The sequence below is a fragment of the Myripristis murdjan genome, chromosome 17 (assembly GCF_902150065.1).
Source record: "Myripristis murdjan chromosome 17, fMyrMur1.1, whole genome shotgun sequence".
NCBI lineage: Eukaryota > Metazoa > Chordata > Actinopteri > Holocentriformes > Holocentridae > Myripristis > Myripristis murdjan.
This window is the reverse complement of record NC_043996.1, coordinates 24,491,684-24,512,480: the sequence shown is the minus strand read 5'-3', so window position 1 is coordinate 24,512,480 and position 20,797 is coordinate 24,491,684. Positions and strand designations below refer to the sequence as shown.

General features: G+C 42.7%; 1 protein-coding gene across 1 annotated transcript in view; it reads left to right on the top strand.

The window, feature by feature from the left end:
* The window catches only part of ak5 (adenylate kinase 5), an 89,379-nt gene that overhangs the window by 5,722 nt on the left and 62,860 nt on the right, over positions 1 to 20,797 (top strand). The window contains exons 4-6 of the mRNA XM_030075176.1: positions 2,053 to 2,225; positions 5,791 to 5,904; positions 20,487 to 20,678. Coding sequence (XP_029931036.1) covers positions 2,053 to 2,225; positions 5,791 to 5,904; positions 20,487 to 20,678 — 479 coding nt within the window. The remainder of the gene's footprint in view (positions 1 to 2,052; positions 2,226 to 5,790; positions 5,905 to 20,486; positions 20,679 to 20,797) is intronic.

Genomic DNA, 20,797 nt, shown 5'->3' with positions numbered 1-20,797 from the left:
TTTAAAAGGGAAAACAGGACGGCTGCAGCTGTCATCTCTTTGGAGGATCAGGGCTAAACATTTTGTCAGTCACTTTCACAGAGAGACATTCAAAGAGACATGTGATCGGTTGGAGGAAAGGAGCATAATATCACAAAATGTAAGGCAAAGCACACATTTGCTGTATAGATGTTAGGGCATTTCTCTCCCGAGCACCGGATTCTCTCGCCGCTGCATCATCATCCCTGCATCTTGTCACAAAAACCTCCTCTACCTTTCTTCTCGGCTTTTGTGTCTCTTGGCTCTTATTTAACCACCTCCTTAGTTTACTTTTGTATTGAAGTTGAAAGGAATATTCTCTTGCATCTATTGTCTGGGCACTGTAGAGCTGAAACATGCCCACCCCCTGCTTCCTCAACTTCTCATTTATATTCTCTGTACCCGTTTAACAAAATTAACTGAACCAACTAGCGAAGATGAAATCACAGATTTGCAGCAACAGATTTAGAAGAAAAAAGGCCGCAGTGCAAGACTGTGCACGCAAGGTGTTTAAGTGGGAATGATCACTGATTCCTTTTGCCTTCTTACAATAGTTCGACAATGATATACGATACTGGCCACCGCGATGCAGTGATTTTTGCCTCTGCAATCTTCTCGTCCATCAAAGGCCCGATCCATGATTGCTGTGCAGCGCTCCCATCGCCCCAGTCATCGCTCCAGCTCTGTTTTTGATTTGTATACTTCGGGGTGCAGCTTTTCAAATGGGAAGGGACGAGGAGTGAGTGTGTGTGTGTGTGTGTGTGTGTGCCAGCCGACGAGCCTTGGAAAATGCCCAAACTGCTTGCACATGCCAGTTAATTTTGGGTAAACAGGGCTGCCAACCACTGTGGTTACTTCACTTTGCATCAAATTGCAAAACATTTCCATGTGGGATTAAAAATTAATCCCATTAGGGTTCGGTTGTGACACTGGAAATAATATTAAATAATTTCCTGACCTGAGAGACTCAGCTTGGAGACAGTGATGTGGGAGCGGGGTTGTGCTTTGTGCTTTGTAGATTGTTCAGTCACAAGAGAGCCGCTCGCCACAGCGATCGTGCATCGGGGCTTTAAAGACAGGTTTGCTAACCTACTAATGTTGCTTCACTCTCATCTGACAACAAACCACATGCAACTTTGGAGCAGGCATCGTTTCCATGGTAACGGCAGCATCTCTGATTGATGGGAACTGGCTAGTGAAGTAAAGAGGAACTCGGGAATAAAACATGGGGCTGCTTAACGGCAAAGTTGAAATCAGATTGACTGACGGGTGTTCTGCAGGAACGTATGAAGCTGTACAGCTCCTATTCATTTCACCATGCACCATCCAAACATTATGGCTAAGAGTCACATTCCCTAGTCTTTATTCTTTATTCTTTATCCTTTATTTGGATCGCCATTAGCTTCCAGAAAGTGGTCACATAGGTGAATAATTTACCTCCTGAACTTGCCATTTCAGTTCCTTGTACTTTTGTTTTTCAGTGATTTAAGATTGTATGATTCTGTTGTGCTCACTGTTGGTTGCAGCTGAATGCTTAAACTGTTAATGGAGGTGTCAATATAAATTGCACTGATTTACCAAACTACCCTGCATTAATCCAGCAGTGTATTTATCGTGTTGTCGTGCCCCCGCGCAAACCTTTTGGAGAGATGGAGTGAAAGAGAAAAAATGAAAGAGAGGTTTTGTTTGGCGAGTGTGGGAGGTTCACACATACCTGTTCCTCTCATCGCCCACCCACCCGTCCTCCTCCCTTCCACTGCCTCCCCCGTGGACACTCACAAAACACACACACACACACACACACACACACACACACACACACACACACACACACACACACGCACACGCATACACACATGCAAACCAGTGCAGAGTCATACACAAACAAAGTTTCATACCCAGTCTGGCTTCCTCTTTCATATACACATGCACCCACGCACATGCACCCACACACAGTGTTTTATGCATTTCACACACACACACTCACACACAAATTCTTGCCCAAAACGCCAACAGCTCTCTCTGTGTGTCTAGGTGGCCCTGGCAGCGGCAAGGGAACACAGAGCCTGAAGATTGCCGAGCGCTACGGCTTCCAGTATGTTTCCGTGGGCGAGCTGCTGAGGAAGAAGATGATCCACAACGCCACAAGCAACAGGAAGTGGAGCCTGATTGCTAAAATCATCACCAACGGAGAACTGGCACCACAGGTAGAAGATAAAGGGAGAAAAGGAGGGAGTGTTTCTGAGAAAGAACAGGAGAAGGAGAAAATTAAAGGAAGGATGAGCGTTGAGTGTGTCCACACAGGTCATTATCACAGCGTGGATGTAACAAGGGACTAATTAGTAGCATCCATATCACAAGCATGCTGGAGGAGGGATGCTTATCCGTCTTATTAGAGCCTTCCCCTGCTAAATAATGACTCTGCCTGGGAAGAAAATGGGGACAGACCCCCTGTGGTTGTTTGCGCTCCACATTATATAGAAAATGCATGTGGTGTCCTCAAGCCTCGTAGTGCAGTATGTGTGTGAAAGACAAAAGTTCATCCATAATTTAAGTTTCTATTCTGTGAATGTTCAAACACAGAGGAGGAGAACCACCACCGCACAATTATATTTGACTTAATCTCATATTTTATACATCCCTCTGCCAATAATAAAGCGATGAACAAAGCTATTGTAAGATTTGTGGAGGTTTCCTTTAATGCAGCTTGTCAGGTCATGTGTGGCCCTGAGCAGCTCCATGCGTGGGGCATGGCTCTGACAGTACAGGCTGGGATTCCCACATGGACCACCCATGCATTTTCTGTACAATGAGCATCTTTGGATAAAAGCGTGCATCAAGAGATACACACTATATTTCATGTTATGCAATAGCCTGAGTGAAAAGCTGATTCTGATTGGCTGGATGAATGATGGCCATATAACAATAACACATGAGAGAGCTATCTTCTTTACTGACATTATGGGTGCCATGGTGATGTGGCTGGGTTTAAGGCTCAGCCGCCCCCCCTCCGCTTCGTGACTGGAGATCCTCAGTCCACATCCCCTCGTGAATTATCTCTCAGTAATCGGCTGTTTCATCATTTATTATCCCGTACTAACATGCCTTACACAGGAACATGCCTCCCTGCAGGCCGTTCACCAGATGTCAGTCCAGAGATCTGTAACACAGAAGAGTAGGTCAACCAGTAGACATATTAGATATGATAAATGGACCTGCTTGCTATTCGGTATTTAATTCCATGCCACAAGTAGTCTTGCATAACGGATTTATATATATATATTTTTTAATTATCTTGTATTTAATGGTGAGAGTAAAAGGGAGATGCTACTGGATATATGAGATGCTGGCCACCGTGAAGCATTAATCAAGCCTTATTGAGAATAATAGTTTTTTTTTTCTTTTATTAAACTAAATATTACTGTATCAATGCTTTTAATGTGCAGCATCTGTCTCCCTCTGATTGAAGTCTTGTGTTAAATGGTGCAATAAACAGAGTGATTGGTTATCTTAATCCAAGTGTAGTCGATTGGAATGATACCCAGCAAACAATTTTGAAGAAGACTTTTGCTTTGTTTGATGGGATAAATTAAAAGCCAGAGTAATACAAAGTAAATTTAATCTCAGTATTGACATTAGAAATGTTTTCACAATGTGCTAAATTGCCTGGTTCGGTGTCGGGGCAGTTACGAGTAGCAGTGCAATGCGCCACATTAACAAAAGGCTGGTAATGCATGCTCCTCTTACACTTACATCACATGTAGCATGCCACAAGGTTGAACCAATAGAGCCAATATTATCTTCTTTTTTAAATATGCTTCCTCGAGGTCATGTCATTAGAAAGCACAATAACCATTCTCACTGTTACACTGCAAAAAAAAAAAATCTCCATTTTGTCTCATATTCACACTGTTTTTCTTAAAATAAGTGAAAAAACAATCTGGCAGTTTCAATAGTTTGAGGATTTTTTTCTGTAAATACGTTGAAACAAGACAGAATAAGGCAGATCAGCCCGGTAGTTAAAGGAAAATGACACTTGATTCAAGGAAATTCTGGAAAAGAACTGATCTGCGCTAAAAACAAGTGGGATTATCTCATCCCGCTGGATTTTTTTCAGTTGTTTTAAGAAGAACAATATTTCAAGACTCAGTATGAGACTAAATGATGTGATAAGATTGGGAATTTTTGCTGTGCAGGCTGATGATGCACTATTACACTTACCTTTGAAACCAAATGATCCAAATACAGTAGCTTTGCCACTTTAAATACTTGCCTTACACGCATCAGTTGCTGCATGGCTCATAACTCCCTGCAGCTCAATAACAGTAAATCAGAAAGTCATACTGCTGGAAACTGAGCTTTGCAGACTCATTTAGCAGTAACCTTGGTGATTTGTCAGCACACGTGTGTGTTCCTCCCCTTCCAGAAAACCTGTGTATTTTCTTTGATTCTTGCTTAGGCTTTGAACAGCTGCTTAGAAGAGCTGTCCACATGCTTTCATTCCTTTTTCATTCTTCAAAGGTTATCCATGCTTTCATTTCTTGCAGGCCAGGCTGTTGTAACTCTCTGCATTGTGGCATCAGCCGTAAGGCCCTTAACATGAAATGAGTCAAAATGAGCAGCCGTATTGCTCTTCTCCTGCTGTCTCCAGTGGCCTCCTGTTTGCTAAACTCCTGTTCTCTCATGCACCTCAGTGTATTTCTGAATTTCTATATTCTTAGGTCTTTTCACGTGAGGCTCTTGAATGTTCCCCCGTCCGGGCTAAAAATTAAACGATGGTCACATTTTTGCCGTTATGGCCCCTAGACTGTGCAACAATCTGCCTGTAAGCAGGATCCACTACCATTTGTAAAATCAATTGGAGACCCCATTAAGCTCCATGGCCTGTCAGTGTGACACATTTAACCTGCTTTTTCTTTTTTCTTTTTTTTTGCAACGTCCTGAGCCTTTTGTCTGTTTAGATTGTTTCTTGTTCTATTACCCTTGAGAAGCACTTTGTAACGAAGTGTTTTGATTCTAAGGCTCTGTATAAATAAAGTTGACTTGACAAGTTGACTTGAAGGGGGTTATTTTTTATTTTTTTTTGGTGGCTTTCCTCTCTCAGGAGTTATTGTTCTCCCTCGAGTGGTTTGTCTGCTGGATCATCGTCGGTTGTAGTTTGTGGGAGGATTTTCTCAAAGGGGGAAGTGATTGATGGCCGGCGTTCCAACAGGGAGTGCAGACATCCAGCCATGCCGCAGATCAAAGGGCTTTTCTTAGCTTAGCTTATCTCATCGTGGCTTACAGGCATATATCTATTTCTCTTAGATGAATTCTAGATTAAGTGTAATCTCTGTCTGGCCTGTCCGCCTGCTGCCCACCGATGGAACATTCTGTTGGTGGAGGAAAATTACACGTAAGTCACTGTTGGGCATGGTCGCAGTCATCGCGCCTATTTTTAGATCAGAGCATTGCTCATGTATCTCTGCCATACCTATGATGCATCCCACCTCAAGAAATTAATTTGAACATGTTGACCTCCTCCAGCCATGATGAAGTAAGTGATGCTAAAAGATGCTGGCACTCCCTGGCCTCAAATGCACCCCAGGGTGTAGATTTACTGCGTTCAGACATTTTAAAGTTAAACCGGATAAAGAGATGAAATACAGTCTGCTGCCGTACTTTTCCATTTGTCCCAGATAGGGCTCTAAATCAGCCAATTACTGATTTTCATTTGAAAGACGCACTCAAGCTCCAAATGATCATAATGTTGCTGTCGCTGTTTGTTTCTAGGAGACGACCATAACCGAGATCAAGCAGAAGATTATGAAGATTCCAGATGCCAAGGGTCTCGTCATAGACGGCTTCCCTCGTGATGTCGGACAGGCCTTGTCATTTGAGGACCAGGTGAGTTTCTGCAAGGCTTTTTTCAGCCACAGAAATCCTTTGGTTAAGATTACATAAACACCAGGAGTTGCTAAAACTGGAAGAGTAGCCATTTTCATTGAGAAACTGTATATTTGGTATATTTACTCACCTCAAGTTGTCTTAAATGTCCAGAAAAAAAGTTTTAATTGCATTCAATGCTTCACTCTATTGACTGAAGCGTCAATGTAGCCAATGAGAGAGGAGGACTCCAGGCCAATGAACAATCCAGAGGCAGGTCAGGATTGTTTCAGGTGAATGTGCACGTGCAGCTGTTTGTGCACAAGGCAGCTTGGATTACACTGGATGAAAAGTTTGAACAATTAAAAAAGAGCATTTTCATATCCCTCTTGCTGCTGATTGTGGGCGTTTCTGCTTTATTTGACCGTGCACAGCAAAAACTGACAGGAAGAAATGTGTATGAGAAAATGGGTTTAATATGTTTAAGGTTAAAGATCATCAAAAAGATTCTGTCCTGCAACATCACATGACTGGTGCCTCAAGCTGTTTACCCACTGTGATGCCCCAGCTGCAGAAATCCTGATGTTTGATATAGGATTAAAATATTCATTTTAATCCTGATGATTAAAATGGATATTTTTGTGTTGCGCTATCGATGATGAAGATGAAATTCCCCCTTCCACCATGAGGTCAGAGGTCAGGCTCTGGAGCTGGTGTTTTGCTCAGGTGAGCCTCCAGCAGTGTGGATGCGTGTGTGAACCCGGACTCTGCAGGTGAAGGATGGTCTCCCTGTTCACTACACCAGACTAGACGCTCCACCTCAGTCAAATGATGCATTTTGGCATCTAGTTTCAGAGTTAACGTGGTTATTTTGCTCAGTGCAAACAGTGTGATTGGCATGTTATTGTGTCTAACACATACACACAAAGAGGTGTTGAATAGGCACCTGGCACGGCCTGAGTATGCAAACGAGTTGCTGGCATCCTGTCAACAGCAGCTGTTACCTGTGAATTTTCTGTAACGTGAGGCATTTTACTTGCAAATGAGGGATCTGACATTGATGCCGACTGTATCACAATTATTGATGCCACAAAATTAAAACAATTGATTGTATTTTTAAAAAGGAACTAGGCAAAGTAAGACTTGGTTTGCAAAATTTTAACACCTTGCAGACTGGATCCTCTGGGTTTTAAAGGTCCAGAATTATTAACTTTTGGTAAAATGCAGCATTTTGGACCTGAGTACTTTGTTTTTACCCAGATTCCCCTTGAGGATCAATATAGTATTGATTTGATTCTGATTTGTAGCATCTGGAATATGAGATTTAGGGGCATGTGCATGTGAGGCCGACAGTTTGACGTAGTCTAGAGTGGCACGTTTTACATCAGCGCCGACTTTGAAATCCGCACCGTAAGCATTCAGAAGGCTTTCAGTCAAGTTCACCTTTTTCCAGCTCCTGCTGCTGATCAGCTATTCAAGAGTAAGGGACTTGTTTTCCATCTCAGTGCCCAGTCAAATGCCAACGTGTACGATGTTCCAGAGACAATCAAGGCTGGCATATTGAGGTCGGCTTTCAGCTGCGCAACTCAAATCCCTCATGTTTTCAGGCATTGTCCTGCTGAAGTGTCCTCGAGCAAGACAACAAATCCCCTTCTGGCTGCTGTTTTGGGTGCTTTGACCTCCTTGTGGAGCAGGCAAGCAAAAAGAGAGTTTCCTAAAGGGAGATCGATGTTGTCACACAAAACAAGCTAATCTGTAAATGTACATGTTGAAAGAATGCAGAAAATAATGCCTGTTTTCCACTGACACCCATGTATTTCCCCAAACTCAGTGAACATGCCCAACACATCAATGACTGTTTAAACTAGAAACACAACGGAGAAAAAGACAAAGGCTGAAACTGTAGATACTAGGTTTTTCCAACAACAGCAGAGATGTGTGATGCATGGCAGTGTTGTTTTGTTTAATCTGGAGGCAGCTAATGGAAATCCCTCTTTTACAGTTGAGCGGCCAATTGTGTGACACAGCGGTTGATTTCCTTTAGATGGATTGATGCTCATTATCGCATTTAAACTCACTTAACATTCAACAGCCTTCAGATGAGCATTCACTAAAGAGCTGAGGTGGGGTCTAACTGGGTCAGTGGGAGTGAAGATTGACCTTATAATTTGGTATTTTTAGCCATCTTGCAGGGAAAGAGATGGATGAGGTTGCGAGTCCCAGGGTGCACTCACACCTACAGTTTGTTATCTTTGGCCCGAGCCATTGTGGAAAAGTTTTTTTTTTTTTTTTTTTTTTTTTTCTTTTTTAGATTTTTGTCCTTGGTTTGTTCTGTTCACAATGCCCACAGGAATGAACCAAGGCTTGAAAACAAATGTCACATGGTCCCATGAAGAGCTTGTTTATTAGATATAGCTTTGAGAATCCGTCATCCTTCTAGGTTAGAGATTTTGGTGGCAACAATTGCTAGACATCACATGCCAGCGTTTGTTTTGTCGTGCCTATACCCAGTTGCATTTTTGGGTTGGTGCCTATAGTTGACTCGGTTTACTGCTCTCTCTCCTAACAAGTTATCTTGGGTGGAAGAAGATCAAGACATTTTCAGGTATCTTTCTCTATCCGGTTTGGTGCCGCCTGCTTTTGAATGGCATTGTTCTTACCTGTCTGGACAAACTGGAATGCAGCCTAAAATGTTGGTGTTCTAAACTTCACAGCATCGTCATCTGTCAACACATTTCTCATATGGCTGCGTGAGTTAAAAATTAAATGGACCTCAGGAGGTTGATTCCAAATAAGATAATTATCGACCTTGAGATGCTGAGCCTGTCAGAATCATCACTGGTGTGAAAGTAAAGCTCAGCAAACCACCATCACTGATGCTGTTATTTACAGCCCAGAAACCTTGCAGTGGATGCAGCCACAATTTGCCTTTTAAAAGCTAGACAAGAACATCATGTAACTCCCGCACCTGTTGGTACCTTGGCATAGAAAACCAATTAGGTCCCCAATTTGGCTGTGAATTCGACTGATGTTCTTATCATCCTGTTTGGACTCTTTGATAATGCGTCCGTCAGGTATTCACACAGCCTCCAGACAGACTGTGACCAGCTGCGGTGGATTTTTCTTACTCTGACTGAAAGCAGGGCTGTGAGTTTGATTTGGAAAATGGTGCTGATAGAGCTATCATACACAAACCTTTGAATGAAGTGGAGTTTGGCATGCACTCAGTGAACACATGAAACATGTAACTGAGGTATACAGTATTAATCATGACTTGCTCTTGGGGGACAATGGATGGGACTATGGATTGGGCTGCATTTCATCATTCTGTCCATTGCAGGTGATTTTTTGAGCCTCTGCTGGTCTATTTTGGATGAAACTGGGGGGAATGATGGATTTTGACACCAAGTCGAAAATAAATCTGACTAAACCTGAGCGCCACCACCAGGCCAAAAGGGCAATAAGCTCATCTTTGACACTGCTGGGTCAAATTTGATGAACCTTTGGGGCATGATGAGTTTTCCCACTGATATTCAGTATCCACCAAAGTGAAACTGATTGGCCCAGCACAGCGCCACCAACAGGCCAAAAAGTTCCAACGCTTGAAGCAGAAACATTGTGTCTCATGTTACATCACAAAAAAGGTTAATAATACTAATAAAGGTTAATGATATTAATAGGTAAATATACAAACTATTCTGCAACATTGAAAGGAAAAACTTTTTGTTTGGCCAACTAGAGAGCAAAATAATGGGCGGCATTTGATGTCAATTTTGGAACAAGTTCACACTGCAACACACATTTGTCAGAAACTGATTAAATTTGCCCAGCCGGCTAATGAAATAGGAAATCGGCTTTTACTTTAGTTTGTGTTGTGATCCTTTCAAGCAATGCTGTTAGTTTTTACTCTTCTTGCTCGTCATTGCATTGTCATTGCATTAAATGGCTATTGTATTGTATTTGTTACCATGATGCTATACTGTCTGTCTATGCAGCTTCCCTGTCTAATACAGTGGCTAGCCATGTAAAGGTAGGGAAAAAAGTGAATGACAACCAGTGGAAATATATTTTGTTCTTCCACAACCTGGAACCTGAGTTAGTTGACCTTTTGTGCAGCAGATGAAAGTAGTTCAATTTTAGATCCTCAGAAAAGTGATGAAGAGACATCCGCACCTGAAGTCACACCCATGCTGGAAAGGTCACAGGTTCAATCCCCGCAGCAGTCACTATTTCCACCAGTGGCCATGTAGTGAGCTGTCATTTAGCCCTGCAGCACTAAGGCTAAGTGCCTGAATGTAAAATGTAAATATCAAACAGCATTACACAGTTTACGAACCGTGAATCCCGGCTGGCACTGAGTGGTGATCAAATGTGTGTTTGTTGGCTTTTGTAGAGGAGGCCAGATGGGGTTCCTCTGGGGTTACCGTTTAATAAAAAAGGCTCTGCGATCTATCTCGTCTTTTCCCCAGTCACAACATGTAAATGGCCTGGTAATGTGGGCAGCCGTGGCCAATCAGCTGGCTCAATTGAGTCCGTCTGCTCCAGTCATGAAAGTTAACGAGTGGCAACAATGGCAATCTGTCTCCCATGGTGTTTCCTCCTTCCTTATTTCATACCAATTACCGAGGATTGCATGGCGTACAACACAGCCACAGATACACACACACACACACCAACACACGTACAAACTCACACTTGGTCACACGTACATGCACAAAAATAAACAAGCCCACGAAATTGCAAGTATACAGTGCACATGGTTGCACATACACAATCACACCCAAATGCATGCAGATGCACACATACTGCACACACACACGCATACACAGACATAAATAGACATACATGCATGCATACAGGACAAGTGCACATAATCACATGAACACTGAAAATGTAACCATTCTCTGATTTGTGGGAGCAGATGGGGAATCAGACCTGTGACCTGAAACCAAATAACACACATGATCAGCTGCCGTCATCCTGTTCATTTGTCATGACTCTGCACCCGGTCACCCTGACTTAAAAAGCTTCCATCCTAAAAAAAAAAATAAATGTATTAGTCTGGGTTTCAGTAGACACTTTTAGCATCCTGTGGTGGTGTAAATGCTGTTTCAGAGGCCTTTTCAGCTCCAACAACAGAGAAAAATCAGAATGGAGACACTTTGACATATTTTTGGGTGCATGACATTGGCTAAATTTAAGATTTTTTTTGTCATTTTGCATTTTTATTTGTTAGTAACAGTGGAGAGAGACAGGAAAGGCGGGGCAGAGAGATGGGATGACATGCAGCAAAGGGTTCAGCTTGCTATCAAACCCCGGGCCACTGCTCTGAGGACTCAACAGAATCTGTAGACTCTGGCAGCTTCAGTACCAAAATATTGGTATCAGCCTTGAAAACCCCCTTCAGTTCAGCCCAGCCGTTAATGCTACATTATAAACTACGCAGCCAATTTATACCCAATTTCCCCTCGGGGGTCAATAAAGTATTTCTGCTTCTAACTCTGATACAGAATTATTGGACATTTAGACACCAAAATCAGCGTTTTTTTATCCGTATCCGTGGACGCCTGGGGTTAATTTGACTATAATTTAATTAACACCAGTTATTATGATGCAAAATATGGAAGCGTGTGTGCATTGTTTTAATTGCACCACTTCAAATGTGTTTTTCAGCACTCAAGTATGACACGTAAATAATGTAATATTTAACACAAACCAAAAATATGAGGGTAAATACTAGTAGGGAAAAATCAAAATGAAAGTTGAGTTAGGGGCACGCAGCATGTAGAAGTTTGAAAATCCCTGACCTAGATTTATTAGAAGCTAGGCTGTAATTCTGATTGGGAATAGTTGGGACCGTCAATGTATCTGCCGGCCGTTCCTGATATTTTTCATCGCAAACTGTGTCAGGTTTCACCCGTGCATCCTACACGGGCCGCTAACCCTCTCCATGTCTCCTTCACGTTCTCACGTTTCTCCGGTAATTGTGCCTCCTCCATGATGCCGTATGACAAGGCAGAGTCTTGGCGTAATGAGAGCCAGAGCTGCGGTTGCTGCCGCCTTCCTTCCTTCGACATCTTCCTCCACGCCTGACAGCACATCCCACCGAGTCCGTGCCCCCTCCCTGAAAGCTGTCCAAGGCAACAAAACAAGCAAAGAAAAGAGACGATATTATGTGGCCGACCTATGTGCAGAAACGTCCAAGCCTCTGTGGTTAGCTGATCTGAATGGCGTGATGTTCAACCAGACAATGTCCATGCAATTTCAACCCCCCTTCCTTTTTGATTGAGCTGCCAATTGAGCTATTACTGTGGTTATTATCAGCAATTCCAGCAGTTTCAAACATGGAAGATATTAGGCGTGATTATATAATTAGATGTACTTTCCCCAGGTGTCTCCATGCAGAGAACATCAGTTGAAGCTGCAAACAGAGAAAAAAAATCACAGTTTACTATCTGACTCCAATCAGTGGGAAAACACATCAGCTGTTTTAGGATGAAGAGGCATTTCACAGCATAATCAAAACGCTGTCTCATCCTTCGATTTATGTTACAGCGTTGAATGCAGTCTTCGTAACAGATCACTTCAGCGATTTGATTTCACTAATTTGAGTTTTTTTTTACTGTCACAGAGAAGGTCGCCAAACTGTCAAGGTTGCTAGGGTTTTACAAATGGACCTCGAGGTTGGATAAGGACCTGAGGAAGTTCACTGCAGATGAAATCACGGAGATAACAGATACATTTCTGTTATGTTTATGACGGTATCCAGGCAACCGCTTGAAACAGCTCATAGAATCACTGATGATTGGATAGGAGCTGGTGACCTCTCAACCAATAACACAGAGTTGAGGCAGCCCTGGGATTTACAATCTAATTAGGTGACAGCTGGTTATTAAAGGGCTTTTGTGCAGCTCAGGAGCAAAGATGCAAAATAGCAGTAGTATGCTTTGACAAATGAGGCGGTGAAACCTTGGCATCGAGGCTAAGCCCACTTGGCCGGCAGCACATGTCAATCCATATTTCAAAATGTCACCGTAGCTTGGAATTAACAGCGCACACAGCCAATTTTAATTCTGAATACAGAATTGCTGGTTACACACAGAAATCAAGAGCAGGAGATCAATTTGGAGCAATATTTATATTTAACAACATATTTGTTCCCACTTTGCCCCGCTTTTTACTTTGCTTGTTATCCAAAAATACTCTTAGAGCACACTCATCCCAAGTTTGTTTACAAAGTCTGGAGTGGTTGCTGTTTCTGATGTCTCTGGATCATGTGCACCTCTGAGAACAATGCCTTTCAAAGTCGGGTGGCACCAAATAACCGCTCTGAGACGCCTGAAAATGTGAGTCTTTGTGCTTTTCCAAGCAAACCTGTCTGTCATGCTGCTGTCGTACGGCCCCGTCAAAACTCTTCTCCCCGGCACAGCGGTGAACATCATTAGCAGCGGCACAACACTTCAGCCTTATGAACTCTGGCCAGGAAGAGAGCTGCAGAGACAGAGACGTTAAGGCAGTAAAAGAGACACTGCTGTGATAGAAGATGAAGGGAAGAGACAGATGGGTAGTGATAGAAAGTAACACACTGGCTGCACTCGGCTATACAGTGATGGAAAATCTAGAAACTTTGTCTGAAGTCGGGTGAAAGTGGAAAGGAAAGCTGCACCGATGGGTTGATGAAAAGCAAAGGTCAATATTTCAGACAGCCGAGACATCAGAGCGATACTGACCTCGCAATAAAAGTTGGACATCAGCCTGTCATTGTTGCCCATCATTGTTTTACTCACCCATCCTCAGGAGGTCGGGGTGTAAAACCTGGAGTGAAACCCGCCTCGCCAGGCCTGAGGCTGGACGCACACCAGAGGATAATCAGGCCGATCGGCGCCTTATTTGGACATCACGGCGATCAGGAGGGGAATCCTTGATCTGAGGCTTGGCGGGGCCCGGCTGCCTGCTCAGATTATCTGCTTGTGTCAGGAGTTTACGGACTTAAATCCGAACCACCCGGACTGACTCGCTGTCACGTCTGAGCATCCTCGATCACAGCAAAGATGTGTAATGTTTACAAAATAAATAGATCCTGACAGCCTCACAGATTCAGCCCAAGAGTGGAGAACACCAGTATGAGAGCAGAATTCATTATGAGGCGAGGTGACGATATATTAAAAAGTAATATTGCTGATAATATATTGCTGACAATTAATGACAATAATAATGTTTGGTGTCTGCTAGTGATCAATCGATATAGATTTTTCAGCGCCAGTGCCGATACCGATTATTAGTAATGAAGGACACCGATGGCTGATATTCACATTTCAGTTATACTAATAAATATTCAAGTTTGCAAATTGCAGTGTCAGAATTTACTGTTTCAGAAACACCAATGCAAATCTGGCACTGAATTAACCAATGCTTAATTAGCTGTTATTTGTCATTATTGTTAATTAAATAAAATACAAACACAAATAATTACCCGAAAATTTCCCTCCAAATACAAGGACACCAGATTTATAATTATTAAAATTAGTTTAAAAAAAATCTAACCTCTCCTAAAACGACTCTCATTGCTTTTATTTTTATTTTATTTTAATTTTTTTTAATCCAACACTTTTATCTCAAACACACATGATACACTGTGTAAATAAGCCAGCTTTTGAGTTGCTCTAAGGTTACTTTTTTTTTTTTACTTTGATGGAGCTAGGCTAACGACTCCCATAGACTTCAAGTCTTTATGCTAAGCTAACACCAAATGCTACCTACAGGAACCGAACCACTGGATGCACAGAGGTGAAAAAAAGGCATTTCGGCCAAAACGTTGAAGTATTCCTTTACATATTGCTGAATATCGGCAGCCTTGATCCAAAAATGCTTGCATTGGTATCAGTCTTCAGAATCCACATCAGCCAAGCCCTAAGCAAAGTTATCAATCGCCTTGTTGACTTACTGACTTTGAAACTGATTCTGAGCAGTAAGTAATGTCACATAGGTATTATTATCCAGATGCGATACTTTTTACTGCGTCTCGTATTCCCCGGTCAAGAGGCTCGTAGCGCAGTGTGTGCGTTGGCGCGGTCCGAGCGGCTCTCTGAGGATCTGCAGCATCCATTTTCATTAGACTCTCTCGCCCCATGCTGCTGCTTTGGCCTTTACAACATCACAGCGGCCATTTATGAGCCGCCCCTCAGGGCCTCCACAACAGTCCTGTCCCCCTTTATAGCCGCCCAGGGAGCCAGCCTGTCCCTTCATCTTCCCTCAAGCCTTTTTACCTCCACTCTCAACTATATAGGTGTCACTATATCTATTCATCTCTGGCTGTTTACCTGCCCGGCTGTCTCTCTCTCAGATTATCTGTCTGCCCGGCGCTCTGTTGGACGCACAAACACGGATCCCCACACACACACACACACGGCACACACTTGTCTTTGTTATAAAACAAGTGCTGCATGGTGGAAAAATGCCAGTTGGCCCGGGCTTCGTCATGTGTTTTGACTGGATTAAAAGTGCATATGTCAGAGTCCCTTTAGCGTAATTGTAAGTGCAGGCAAATTGCATTAGCTTCATCTTCCTCCGTGACTTGCCGTGCCAACTCCGCAGTTTGCAGGATGCCGTTTTCAATCTGCCTGCTCATGAGTACAACGGATTGTCAACTCCTGGGTTTTTATCGCCCCCGGCACCCCTGAAAAAAAATGGTTCTGAATTGATTTGCCTGCAGCTGTTATTATCTTCTCATGTAATTACTCAGGGATAATGAAAGTTAAGTTTTGAGCAAAATGGGGAAATTAATTGGAATAGGCAGCAAAACATAGGCAGCATCTATTTTGTACTGCAGTGTTTTACCACATGGACATCGTAAGTCCACTGCACGTCCCTCGCTCTAACTTCAGAGGGGCTGAAAAAAGAAAAAACAGCGCTTTGAGTGTAATTAATTATTGCATAATTTATTAGCACTGGTTTCATCCTCCTACACTTGTGAGACGCAGCACTGTAGATGTGTGCTGAATGGATTATTTTAGCTTTTCAGAGAGCCGGAGAGAGAAGCCAAGTTGTTGCTCTCTTAAATACAGATTTGTACGGTGGCAAGTGTTCACAGCTCTCTTTCTCTCTCTCTCTCTCTCTCTCTCCACAAACAACGGGAGAGTTTTCTACTTTTTTTCTGCGAAGTCGCACCTACTGTAGGTACTGTTCCACTGGGAATGAACAGACAGAGAAGGAAAGGTGTCATGATCCAGATTTTTTACATGTGGTGAAACACCTTCCACCAGCCTGGCTGTGCGGCATTAAAAACAATGAGAATTTGAAGGACAGGTGTGCTTTTCCGCTGCGGATCTGGTGGCAGCACCTCAACAATATACTGTATGACTCATTTGCATCTAGAAACTCAAACTTTTATTTAATTTAATTTTATTGTATTTTATTTATTTATTTATTTATTTATTACGATTTGCACTTTTGGTCACTAGAACTAGTGAGAAACGCTATTTTGTTTTAACCAGTGTATTTTTTCTATGGGCGAAATGACAAATAAAGGAATCTTGAGGAACAGCTGGGCATCTTGTTGGCAGCATCACAGACTCAAGTCCTGGTTTTATTGTGTCTTGTAATTCAGGAGAATATTCATTTTAAAATTTTAGGAGAAATTGAAGCATTTCAGTATCGTATCCTGAGGTCAGCTCAGTTCGATTTTTACTGTTTCATTGCAGCTTTTTCGTTCTAAACCGCATAAAGTGACATGTTCCAAGAATTGAGATTTGATGTCTGGGATGAGCTGTGATTTGCATTTGTCATGTGCCTGACTGTCATGCTGTTAATCCCATCTCCTTTCCCCCATGGGCACCCTCTTGTATTGCACTTTTTGGGTTACGATTCTGGTTTTGGTTCAGTCTGTTTTGTACATCCACAAGAAAAATTAAACACTATCATTTCCAGTGTTCTCTGTATTTTGTCTCATTTGCAAAAATATACATATTTTCATTCAGAGCTTTGCGATATCAATATGAAATCAATCACTAAATAAATAAATACTGATTAGGCTACTTAAAACAAATATAATAATACTTAAAGTATGTTCATTAATGCATCAGCTAAGTGTGTGGTCAGACGGCTCTCATACAGTGGATGTGTGTGTAACACTAGACTTTGTAGGTTGATTTATTCGTTGTTGTTTTTTTACGCCTGACATGGTCACCGTGATAGATGGAAATATCATGTAGCTGGTCCTGACTCTCCCTCTGTTTCCGCCACTTGTCTTGTCAAAGTGCCCTTGAGCAAGACCCCCTAGCTGAACCACTGCTTAGCGTAGCGTGATAAAACGGACAAAGGGCTCATACTCATCTGGTTAGTCATGAGAGCTCACCTGATGTGCTCACCAGAGAGGACAAACAGACAAGTCATACTTGACATGACTTGTCTGTGCTATCGTTCTTAGCTAAGTTGCAGGGACTGGAATCAGATCTGTTTTGACTCCACTTGCTGCCAGAATGTAATCAGGCAGGATGACAGATCACCAAAACTCTGTCCAATAATAAACAAGATACTCTAGAGTCCATGTGACTCCTGTTTTCAAGCGCTGGTTCACTTGTAGCCGTGCAGTGTGAACCTAAACAAACCGGGAACAAAACTCAACAAACCTCTCCACCGTGAGTCGGACCAAGACAAACAACTCAGCTGTGATCGCGATCTCAGTCACTTCACTAAACTCTTCAATTGCATAAATGAAGCGTTTCTTTGGTGGTAGTATGTTGCCAGTGTCACTTCATGAGGGATGCCGCTCTTCCTCTGAATCACAGCAGGAAAAAATTACCACATTTTTTTATGCTCAATTGACTGCAGGCAGTTTATTTCTCAGCTCTTTGTTTCTCTGAGCGAGTAGAGTTGTACATCCCTAAAAGGATATTGGCTGTGTTGGCACCGCGGGTCAGGTCATTTGCCTGCTTACCTGTCATATTTAAGATTCGTGAGTGTGTGTGTGTGTGTGTGTGTGTGTGTGAGACTGTGAGGAGGCATTCCACACGCTTCCTGGCCTTTAAGCTCGAGATACGATCACTGACAGAAATCTGTGCAGGCACTAAACCTGTCCCGGCTTTTCTGAGAATAAATACCATTCGAGCCTGACGTGGCATGATAATACTGCACCTCTACAGACGTTTGATAATTATATACACATTTAATGTTTTTTTTATTATTATTATTATTTTATTCATTTATTTATTTATTATAAAAAAAATGGCAATGGTTTCTAGTTCAAAATCCACATGAACAGCGCTCACCTGAGAAATAGAGGGCAGAAGTCTGGTCGCTATGGAAACAGAAACTTTGATTTCCAAGAAACAAAAGTGAGTCCCGTCACTCGAGCGCGGCTCCATAAACAATGCCGCCCATGTGCTATTTTTGGCTGCGGCAGCACGTCAGTTCAAACGCAGACTCGGGGGTGTTCATCGTCTTATTGGATGAGACTCAAACACAGAGGGAGGAAAACAAAAGGCAGAGCATGAACAGTAACTAACTAACTAACTACTGAGATACTTTTTATAGACCACAGCTCCCAGCGGCGAAGTGGATGGCAGCGTGCAGGGTTATTACGGCCAAGTTTAACAGAGCAGCAGTTCCAAGGAAACACTTAACTCCATGCGCCCTGGTGTCTTTATTTGGGTCTGTGCTGCTTGTGGGAGCCAAAACATACACACCGCATTATTTCCCCCTCAGCGGCGTGCATTAGCCGGCTATGTGCGTCCTTCACTGATGATTAAATAAACGGTGAACATGTTTTCCCTCTCAATTCGTGTATTTGTCAGTTACGGAAAAATGTCTGAGGACTTTGTAAACAGGAGCGTTCAAGATCACCGGAGCGTCTCTGATCAGGCCAGTGTTGCTGCTGCGTGACCTTTTGCTTTACAGTAAACTATAGTTCATGTGTGTTTGCCCTCTGTTTTATCCTGGCAACAGGTCGTGCTCAAATAGTAATCATTTTAATTAGCCAAATAGTGTTTGAAGGACTGAGTAGGTGATTAGGAAGGCTCTACTGCATCAGGATAGGGTAATTAAAGGAACACTTCACCCAAAATAGAAAAAAAGATATTTACCCACCTACCCTTAGTGTAGTCTGTCTTCCTTCATCCCAGTAAAATGGCTTTGTGGAGCTCAAACCGTTAAAAATTCACACATGAAAATCTCAACAACGACAGCTCTTTCCAAAAACAGTGACGTGGGTGCTCGGTGTAATCCGGGGAGTTTCGTTGGAAACTATTTCTTGCCGAAGAACACCGGCAAATTGTATCTACCTGATACAGATAGATCCAGTTTACCAGTTTGACGGTGTTCTTCAGTGGGAAACGGTTCCCGACAAAACTGTCTGGATGGAGAGATTGCACTTTTATTAGGTGTTTTGGGTGAACTGTGCCTTTAACACAGAGTATCGTGTTAAGTAATATTAAAAACACAGTACTGTAGGCTTAGATAAAGCGTTAGATAACTGAACGTCTGGCAGTTAATGATGTTTTCATCTCTCGTGGTGAGTGTACAACATCAGCCTTTATGAGTGAAAAGCCCGTAAAATTAAAATCACATTGTCGGTACAGAGGACTGCTCTGTTTACCTTTCACTCCAAATCAAGGCTCTCAAGGCACCAAGGATAATGCATTTTCAGTTCAGTCGAATCGGGAAGTGGATTTACATCAGTATGAAAAAAAAATGACAACCTGAAAAGGATCTGATACCCCGTCTGGTCAGAAGTGCCTGAGAGTGAATCCTGTATCATCATGTGAGCCGCAGTTTGTTTTTACATGTTGATTTGGGTGTAATGAATTGAAAAAATGGGTAGATCCCAACTTTGCTTCTCTGGTTTCCCAATTTAAAAGAGTTACTCAAACTAAAGGTGACACATGTGAAGTCAGTGTTTTTGTTTACACCGCCCTAATGAAGTACAGATAAAACTTGTGTTTACATTACATTATATTGCAGCCCGAGCCGCACTCTCATCTCATCTCACCTTGCCCAGCTCCATGCTGTCTGTACCATCAGTGGAAATTAACCACAAAACACAGAAGAAGTGCAACACATTTTAGCAAACCAGTCACAGATCTTGCGGTCTTTCATTGCCCGACATGCAGTTACATTTTTGGAGAGGCGCACTTAAGCCACTGCAGGAGTGTCTCTACAAGCTACTCACAGTCACACTGGTGCCATTGCTATGGAGGCATTTTGATATAGAGCCATAAATTAGCCTCAAGACAGAGCTGCCCCATGTTGGTTGGAAACTACAGTGACTATTTGGACAGTGACACAGTATTCAGAATTTTGCTCTGGGCAAGAAACTGCTTTTTAGTCAAGTGTCCAATTAATTTTGAGCTTCTGAAACTGGGGTGACAATGTATAGAACTGGCTGTAATTCCTAAAAGGTTAATGCCATATTTTTGTTCAGCCCCTTTAAATTAAAGCTGAAAGTCTGCACTTAAATCACATCTTGATTACTACAAATCCACTGTGGTGGTGTACAAGGGAAAAATTATAAATATTGTGTCACTGTCCGAATACATATGGACCTAACTGTATGTAGGAATGAATCTCATGTCGAGCAGCAGGATGACCTTTAACCTTTCTCTGGGCAGATCTGCACCCCTGACCTGGTGGTGTTCCTGGCCTGCACCAACCACCGCTTGAAGGAGCGCCTGGAGAAGCGAGCGGAGCAGCAGGGGCGACCGGACGACAACCCCAAGGCCACCGAGCGCCGGCTGACCAACTTCAAACAGAACACCATTCCCCTGGTCAAGTACTTCCAGGAGCGGGGCCTTATCGTCACGGTAACTACCACCGGTGGATTACTGTGTGTGTGGGCCAGAGAGTTTTACGTGATTGTCTGTTACAGTGTCAAAGTGTATGCGTGTGCATGAGATCCATGACCCGGTAATGATGCAGTTTA